This window comes from Nicotiana tabacum, chromosome 17 (assembly GCF_000715075.1).
Source record: "Nicotiana tabacum cultivar K326 chromosome 17, ASM71507v2, whole genome shotgun sequence".
Taxonomy (NCBI): Eukaryota; Viridiplantae; Streptophyta; class Magnoliopsida; order Solanales; family Solanaceae; genus Nicotiana; species Nicotiana tabacum.
Window position 1 is genome coordinate 137,766,895 of NC_134096.1, and position 9,780 is coordinate 137,776,674.

At 35.1% G+C, this 9,780-nt stretch overlaps 1 protein-coding gene across 1 annotated transcript; it reads right to left on the reverse strand.

Moving 5' to 3' along the window:
• Nucleotides 1-427: 427 nt before the first annotated feature.
• On the reverse strand, nt 428-8,532 carry LOC107771202 (protein STRICTOSIDINE SYNTHASE-LIKE 6). The gene is made up of 4 exons (XM_016590543.2): nt 7,819-8,532; nt 1,192-1,502; nt 973-1,105; nt 428-891 (listed from the first exon to the last, which is right to left on the reverse strand). The coding sequence occupies exons 1-4, from the start codon at nt 8,254-8,256 to the stop codon at nt 613-615; spliced, it is 1,161 nt and encodes a 386-aa protein (XP_016446029.1). The 5' UTR covers nt 8,257-8,532; the 3' UTR covers nt 428-612.
• Between the last annotated feature and the right edge of the window lie 1,248 nt (nt 8,533-9,780).

Here is a 9,780-nt window from a genome sequence, read left to right on the forward strand (position 1 = left end):
AAGCAGGGCATGCAAAATAACACAAAGAAAAACATTAAAGAAAGAAAAAGAAATGTAAGGGAAAGGAAGGGACGTAGACAGAACCTGAGATTAATAAAGGAAAAATATTTTTCAAAAAAAGAAGAAAATGAAGCAGCATTGGCAATTGAGCAATTTAATGAAAGGAGGTCGAAGAGGGACTGCTAGTGTCATTGATAATGTATCTGATGGTGGTTTCTTCCCTTATAAATTGAGGGTATTCTTCCCTCATTTAGATCATCTAAGTCACAGAGAAATAAATTAAAGCAATAAAATTAGAAAATATGAGCAATAGCTATGAGACGGTCCTGAGCAAAAGAAATGTTGTACTCCTGAAACAGTATATTTGTGTTTTATTAATCTTGTTCATGCAGCTTTTATCAGATATCTGAGAAAGTTAGATCAAGGATAAACTCCAAGAAATCTCATCAATTGTTATTAGCATAGAAAACTCATAAGCTAGTAAACATTCTATTAGAGTATGGAACTGAAAAACAACCTTTTACAACATGTCTTATGTAGTTTGTCTCTAGAGGATGACGACCCTAATTCTATTTGGTGGTTGCAGCCCCCCCCAAAAAGAAAAACTGTGTTTTATGAAGTATGAACTGCAGGATTTTGTTTCAGATTGAGGCGAAGCATGTAAGGAGACTTTACAGAACCACAGTACAAATGTTCACCAATCTTTGTGGCGCTTGACACCATCGTCAAGTCCCGATCATAATAGTGTTCAACCGGATTTCCTTGTAAATCAACAGATATAACACCTCCATTTTTCTCTGCATGAGGTTGACCAATATACTTCACCATTATAGCCATTATCTTTCTGATGAATGGGTATCTTTGTGCCAAGTCCCATGAATATGTCTTCGCCTGTGAAGTAATTGTCAGCAAAAATGTACTGAATATGCTCTTGACAAACCCTAGCATATTCAATGTCATGAAAAAACTTACCGTAGCAAATGCAATCCAATAATGACCGTCACCATCATAACGAATGTTATCAGGATATCCAGGCAAATTCTCAACAAACACATCCACAGATCCTTTTCTTTCACCATCTATGTAGTATTTCTTGCATTTCCTCCTACAATTTATAACCATTGGAAATAGAAATAATTGAACAGAAGTCAAGGTGCCCGCTAAGGAAATAGTAAAGAACTGAAGACTTACAAAGGGGTTTCACAGATAATAACAAAATTTTGATCTGGAGAGACTGCAACACCATTAGCAAAATACAGGTCGCGCAGCAGCGTTTTGGTCTGTTTAGTTAATGGATCATAACTTAACAATCTGCCGTAGGGTCTGCCTTCAAGAAAATCATAAATATAGTCCTTGAAATTGTATTTGTAGGAAGCATCTGAGAAGTATATCATGCCATTCTCTGCAATGTCTACAGCATCTGCTAGTTTGAGTTTCAGACCTTCAGCTTCCTCTGTTAGCACTTTAATTTCACCCTCTGAAGTAACGTTGAGTAGTAAGCCCTGTCCCATTTAACATTCCCTCTAAATAATTATACGAGTTTATACTGATAAAAAACTGATCTTATGCTTCTTAGTACAATCTCCAATTCAATATTGATCCTTAAAAATAAAAGTTTTTATGAGTTTTCTTTACTTAGAACTTCAAAAGCAATTCAATATATACACGTATTTCCTCTTTTTAAATGCTGTCCCTATAATCCACAATTCGGAAATTTTACTTAACTAGACAATTTTAAATATAGATCTTTAATTTCTTTAGTTCTCAAACCATTCTTACCAATTTTTTGGTGTTTTGTTTTCCAATTTTTTTTTCTAAAATTTTATAGGTGATAGGAACATAGTACTAAGTTTTTTTTTTCCTTTCAAAATTTTAAATATCATAACATAATGCTCGCTCGATGGGTGCTTTAGTTCATTCACAAGGGTTAAAAATACTGTTTTCAAAACTCCACAGGCTAAGGGGTTAACTGAAATTTACTTATTTGAATAACTAAAATTAAGATCTCCATTCCAGAAAAACAAATGGGACCTCAGTATAATTACTCTAAAATTTATATTTTTCGTAGTAATTATAATCCCTCTGTTCCAATTTACGTGAAGGGATTCATGGTATGAGGGTCAAACCACTTAATTTTCTATGTAAATTCGAATATAAATTCTTGAAATAAAATTTAAATATTCAAAAACTAAAAGTCCTATAAGTAGCATTGCTAATGATTAAAAGTAATATTTTTCAAAAAAGGTTTGAGAAATTTACGACCAAAGAAAAACGGTCCGACTTTCCAAATAGTAATATCTTCTCATACAATAGGAAAGAGGGACCAAAACAAAATACCGCACATGCAACTAATTCTGTAATATGGCTAAATTTTCATGACATTTGACATGACATAATATCCATTATAACAAATTTGTGGTTCATGACATTTGCCATGACATAATATCCATTATAACAAATTTGTGGATCATAACATTTGTCATGACATAATATCCATTATTAGGATAAGGATTTTTTGCTATAAATAGAGGAGTTTTTCCTCATTTGCAAACACACCAATTCAAGAGCTTTTCACTCTTGTCTTTCTTTCTCCTCATTTATTTCATTATAGAGTATTTTGTAAGAGAGTGAGTGTTGGGAAACACTTGTGTGAACCCTTTCTTTGGAGTGATCTTGTGAGATTATTCTCTTTGGGTATTTGGGATTAATTAGAGTATTTACTCTAATTTTGTACTCTGTTTTGTACTCTTGTTAATATAGTAAAATTGCTTCTCTCCGCTTGTGGACGTAGGTCACCTTGACCGAACTACGTTAAATTTGTGTCTTCTTTATCTTCTTTAATTGCCGTTATTATTAACTTCCATTGTCTTTGTTATTGTCATTATACCTTTGTTTGGCTAAATTTCGCACTACTCGGGTTCCCGATCCTAACAAATTGGTATCAGCGTCAGATCTAACCGGGTTAGTTTAAATAGCCAAAATGACTGTAACAAAGTCTTATGTTGAGAAATTTGACCGAAGTGCAAACTTCAGAATGTGGCAATTAAAGATGGAAGCTATCCTAATTCAGGATGGCTTAGATTTGGTACTGCAAGGAAAGGAGAAGATGCCGGATAAAATGACGGACGAGGAGTTTGCCGTCATAGACAAAAAAGTAAAAATAAGTATTATTTTAAATCTTTCAAATGAGGTTTTGCGTGAAGTTGCAGCAGAAAGCTCAGCCAAAGGCATATGGGAAAAGCTTAAAACATTATATATGAAAAGAATAGTAGAAAACAGGCTTTACCTAAAGCAAAAACTCTACACTTTTCGTATGGCTGAAGGTACCTCTATACTTACTCATCTTGATACTTTTGATTCTCTGCTTATGGATTTAAGTAACATAGATGCTGAAATCAAAGATGAGGATCAAGCTGTGTTATTGCTTGTTTCCTTACCCCCAGTCGTTTAAACATATAAGAGATACTATGCTTTATGGAAAAGATAATATCTCTTATAAAGATATCAAATCTATTTTGAAATCAAAAGAAAAAATAGATAGAGATATTACTGGAAAAACTAGTGGGAACCAAGGGGAAGGCTTATTCATAAGAGGTAGATCCAATAAGAAAGATACAAGTAGTGAAAAACCTAAATCAAGGTCAAAATCCAGATACAGAAATGTCATGTGCAAATATTGTCATAAGAAAGGTCACATTATTTCGGAATGCTTTAAATTGAAAAACAAAGAAAAGCATACAGAAAAGAAAAATGAGCACAAAAATACTGACACTGCCGAAGCAAGTGTAGCTGCTGATGAGGGAACTATTTTTTTAGCAACTAATAATAGTTTTAAATCTAACAATGAGTGAATTTTAGATTCGGGTTGTTCTTATCATATGTGTCCCAGCCGGAATTTATTTATCACATATGAATCTATTGGAGATGGAGTTGTCTTGATGGGCAACAATGCTGCCTGCAAAGTTATTGAAAAAGGTACAGTCCGAATCAAAATGCACGATGGTATGGTGAGAACTCTCACCGATATTAGACATGTTCCTGACTTGAAGAAAAATCTCATCTCTTTGGGCACTCTAGAATCTCTTGGGTGCAAGTACACAGGTGAAAGTGGAGTTCTGAAAATTTCTCATGGTGCTCTTGTGATCATGAAAGCACGCAGATCTGGTACGTTGTATACTCTTTTGGGATCTACTGTTACAGGTGCTGGTGCAGTTTCAATATCAAATAAATCAGATTCTGACATCACCAAATTGTGGCATATGTGATTGGGGCATATGAGTGAAAAAAATCTTTCCATCCTCAGCAAAAAAGATCTCTTATGTGGCCAAAGTACCGAAAATATGGAGTTCTGTGAACATTGTGTGTTCGGGAAACAGAAAAGAGTCAACTTCAAATCTCCAGCGATTCATAGAATAAAAGGTACTTTGGATTACATTCATTCAGATCTTTGGGGTCCTTCACGTACCTCATCAAAAGGTGGTGCCAGGTATATGTTAACTTTCATTGATGATTATTCAAGGAAAGTTTGGGTTTATTTCCTGAAAAATAAAAGTGATGTTTTCTTAAATTTCAAACAATGGAAAATTTTGATTGAGAAGCAAACAGGAAAACAGGTTAAGCGGCTTAGAACAGATAATGGCTTGGAATTTTGTAATGATGAATTCAACGAATTTTGCAAAAATGAAGGAATTGCTCGACATCGTACTGTGAGAATGACACCTCAGCAAAATGGTGTGGCAGAAAGGATGAATAGAACTCTTTTGGAAAGGGCTCGTTTCATGATTTCAAATGCTGGGTTGACAAACGCCTTTTGGGCAGAAGCTATCTCTACAGCTTGTTATATTGTCAACCGAGCTCCTTCTGCACCTTTGAACTTTAAGACTCCAGAGAAAATGTGGTCAGGTATTCCTGCTAATTATTCTGATTTAAAGATATTTGGTTGCCCTGCATACATGCATGTAAATGGTGGAAAATTAGAGCCAAGGGCTAAAAAGTGCATTTTCCTTGGGTATGCATCTAGGATGAAAGGATACCGACTATGGTATCCTGATCCCATGGCACCAAAATCTATAATTAGCAGAGATGTAACCTTTGATGAATCCTCTATGTTACATTCTAGAAAAGAGTCTTCTAGTTCTTGTGATACAGATAAAGGAAAGTGTACACAGAACCCGGTGGAGATTGAGGTTGGCATTCCTTTTGAGCCAAGCTCATCAAATTTGGAGCAAAATACAGTTGAAACTCCTGAAGTTGAGACAGAAGCTAAAATTCCTGAAGTTGAGACAGAAGCTAAAATTCCTGAAGAGGAGTATTCTATAGCCAAAAATAGACCAAGAAGAGAAGGTAAACAACCATTAAAGTTTGGAGATTATGTTGCATTTGCTTTTTCAGTTGCACAGAAAACTGAAGAAATTGGAGAACCATCAAAATATTCAGAAGCAGTTTCTGGTGCTGACTCAGCCAAGTGGCTGATTGCAATGAATGAAGAAATTGAGTCTCTCCATAAGAATGGTACTTGGTCTCTTGTGAAGCTGCCATCAGAAAAAAGAATTGTTGGTTGCAAATGGGTCTTAAAGAAAAAAGATGGCATTCCAGGAGTTGAAGATGCGAGGTATAAGGCACGATTAGTTGCAAAGGGCTATAGTCAGATACAAGGAGTTGATTTTAATGATATTTTCTCACCTGTTGTTAAACATAGCTCTATTCGTATCTTGCTTGCCTTCGTTGCCATGTATAATTTGGAATTAGAACAACTTAATGTTAAGACAACTTTCTTACATGGCGAACTTGAGGAACAAATATACATGCATCAACCCGAAGGATTTGAAATTGAAGGAAAAGAAGATCATGTTTGCTTGTTGAAGAAATCCTTGTACGGATTAAAGCAGTCTCCAAGACAATGGTATAAAAGGTTTGATTCCTTTATGTTGGGTCATGGTTATTCGAAGAGCATGTATGATAGTTGTGTTTACTTCTGGAAGTTAAATGATGGTTCATTTGTGTACCTATTATTATATGTTGATGACATGTTCATTGCTGCTAAGGATTTAACAGAAATTCACAATTTTAAAAGTCAACTGAAAAGTGAATTTGAGATGAAAGATTTGGGAGCAGCTAAGAAAATCTTTGGCATGGAGATCAAAAGAGAAAGTCTGACCCAGAAGAAGTACTTGGAGAATGTTTTGGAGAGGCTTGGCATGAAAGATGCTAAACGAGTTAGTACCCCTCTTGCTACTCATTTTAAGTTATCAGCTGCTCAGTTCCCGCAGTCAGAGGAAGAAGAGAAGTACATGGCACAGGTTCCTTATTCCAGCGCAGTCGGCAGTATTATGTATGCAATGGTTTGTACACGTCCAGACATTTCACAAGCAATGAGTGTGGTAAGACGGTATATGGCTTGCCCTGGTAAAGTACATTGGCATGCTGTGAAATGGATTCTCAGATACTTGCGAGGTACTTCAAACATATGTTTGGAGTTTGGGAGAAATACTAACACCTTGGTTGGTTTTGTAGACTCAGATTAAGCAGGTGATCTTGACAAAAGAAGATCACTGACAGGCTATGTATTTTACATCAGTAGTTGCGCTATTAGTTGGAAAGCTACATTACAACATGTAATAGCTTTATCTACTACCGAAGCAGAATATATGGCAGTGACCGAGGCGATCAAAGAAGCTTTATGGTTGAAGGGTCTATATGCGGAACTCAGTTTACACCAATGTGGTATTACCATTTTCTGTAATAGTCAAAGTGCCATTCACTTGACTAATGATCAAATGTATCATGAGAGGACAAAGCACATTAATATAAAGTATCATTTCATCCGACAAACCATTGCTGAAAGAAAAGTCTATGTTCAGAAGATCAACACTAGAGACAATCTTGCTGACATGTTCACAAAACCTCTTCCAGTATCCAAGTTCAAGCTTTGCCTGAACTTGATTTGCATTTATGAAGAATGATTTTACCTATTGGGGTTTTTGCGAAGAAAGTGGAGCAAATTTACTATATGTAAGCCGAAATTAGGCCAAGGTGGAGATTTGTAATATGGCCAAATTTTCATGACATTCGCCATGACATAATATCCATTATAACAAATTTGTGGTTCATGACATTTGCCATGACATAATATCCATTATAACAAATTTGTGGATCATAACATTTGCCATGACATAATATCCATTATTAGGCCAAGGATTTCTTGCTATAAATAGAGGAGTTTCTCCTCATTTGAAAACACACCAATTCAAGAGTTTTTCACTCTTGTCTTTCTTTCTCCTCATTTATTTTATTATAGAGTATTTTGTAAGAGAGTGAGTGTTGGAAAACACTTGTGTGGACCCTTTCTTTGGAGTGATCTTGTGAGGTTATTCTCTTGGGGTATTTGGGATTAATTAGAGTATTTACTCTAATTTTGTACTCTCTTTTGTACTCTTGTTGGTATAGTGAAATTGCTTCTCTCCGCTTGTGGACGTAGGTCACCTTGACCGAACCACATTAAATTTGTGTCTTCTTTATCTTCTTTAATTGCCGTTATTATCAACTTCCATTATCTTTGTTATTGTCATTATACCATTGTTTGGCTAAATTTCACACTACCCGAGTTCTCGATCCTAATAGATTCCATTATTTACGATACTTACAAGTAGGTACGTAATTTTCCAATTTTGGGCCAACGATTTAGCGCTACACTGTGGTCCAGGTGACTCAATTGATTTTTCTACGAGTAGTAATACAGCTAAGCATCTCAATAACTCCAAAAAATTACGTGTAAAATATACCAAAAGAAAGGAAGATGACAACAAGTCAACAACTAACCTTGTCAGCATCGACTACGATAACTTCACCATAATGTCCTAGTGCAACTCCAAGTGGTCTACCGCCGGTGAAAACCCAGTTCTCCACCCTCGAATCCCCTACTGATTCGTTAACTGTCACTCGTTTAACCCACCCATCAACACAGCCAGTGTATATAACTCCCGAATTTAGATCGTAAGCTACGTCTTCCGGTGACAACAGCCGGTCAACTCCGATCTTTTCTGCGCTACGGAGCATTTGATTGTTGCGCTTTGGCACGATCATGGGCGGGTAGCTAGAGAGCACATGGATCGGATAAGAAGCCGGGTCGAAGGACTCGAGTTGGTAGAGAACTACTCCCAGAATAACTGGTATTAATACTGAGATGAAAAGAGGGATAGGCCAAGAACCGGAAACAGTTCTTGTAGAAGAAGAAGAAGTTGGGCTTGAGTTGGGCATGGCTAGTATGACTGCAAGTTGATAGCAGGTTTGCTCAGTTATGCAAGCAGAATAGGATTAACATTCAGAAACTAAAAACATACAATTTATCAGCAAAAGAGAAGGGATCTGAGAGTATTAGTTGACTCTTCCTCGTTGTTGGCACAATTAGCTTTCTAATACCAATAGTATACTTCATTTGTTTCGGTCTGTGGCGTATTGTTTAAACAATGACATGAGATTTCTGTGGCAATAACAATATGTTATTAAAAATAAAACAAAAAATTTATAGTCTTCAAATATAAAAATATATCCTTTTTTTGGTTTAATAAGAAAATACTAACACATATAATGCGAAGGATGGATTAATAAATAATAACTATTCTAAGATGTTGACAAGTTCTTACTGGACTTTACCATATAGGTCTGTTTCGAAGTTCACACGGCACCTATTGTAACTCTTCGCAAAGCTATTTGCTGATCAACTTGTAAAGTTAAAAATTTATACAATCTAAATTACAGAACTCGAAAAGTGATAAATATACCTAATTTATGTATGAACCAGACTTCCGTTTATTAAATTTTTTGAAATTAAATGTACAGTTTTATAAGCTACAAAGAGTGTGTAAAGTACAGGTTTTTCAATTAAAAATTAAACAATTAATTGACACTATAAATAATAATAGTGTCATATAATATTGAAAAATATTACTTGAAGAGTCAAATTTTATATCTATATTATATTAAAATGAGGGTAGTATGTATTGTGGTTAAGCCAAGTGGCACGCTAAAAAGAAGTCACTTGGCAAATTTAGGACAACATTAATAGTTAGGAATTATAAATGGAACATAATTAATGGAATCAGTTGAATGAAATAGATGTTAAACATAATTTAAATAGATCCTAGACAAATCTAATCTATATATCTATATCTATACCTATCTATATATTGATCCACTCATAGATTTTCTTCTATATTAGCTAGAAATATGGAGGTAAAGAATTAAGTAAAAAACAAAAATAAAAAATTTAGAAAGACATAAATTGAGATAACCTATGACTATTTATACTTTGGAGTAAGTTAAAATATAAAATAAATGTAACGACTCGACCAATCGTTTTGAGCTCTAGTGCGTCGTTCGCGGTTTGAGGCTGTGAGTAGTTCAACTTCATGTTTTATGACTTGTACGCGTAGTCGGAATTTAATTTCGGGAAGTTCGAAGTTGATTCGGATGGGAAATTCTCAACTTGGAAGCTTTAAGTTGGAAAAGTTGACCAAGGTTTAATTTTTGAGTAAACAATATCGGAATCAGGATTTGAAGGTTCCAATAGGTTCGTATGATGATTTCGGACTTGGGCGTGTGTTCGGGGAGAGTATCGGGTGGTCCGGGAGCATTTCGACGCTTATTATGGAAATTTGGCATTTTGAAAATTTTAGAATTTTATCAGTTTGCTTTGAAGTGTATTTTGATGTTATCGATATCCGTTTGAGATTCCGAACCTTGGAATAGATTTTTATTATGATTTATGACTTGTGCGTAAAG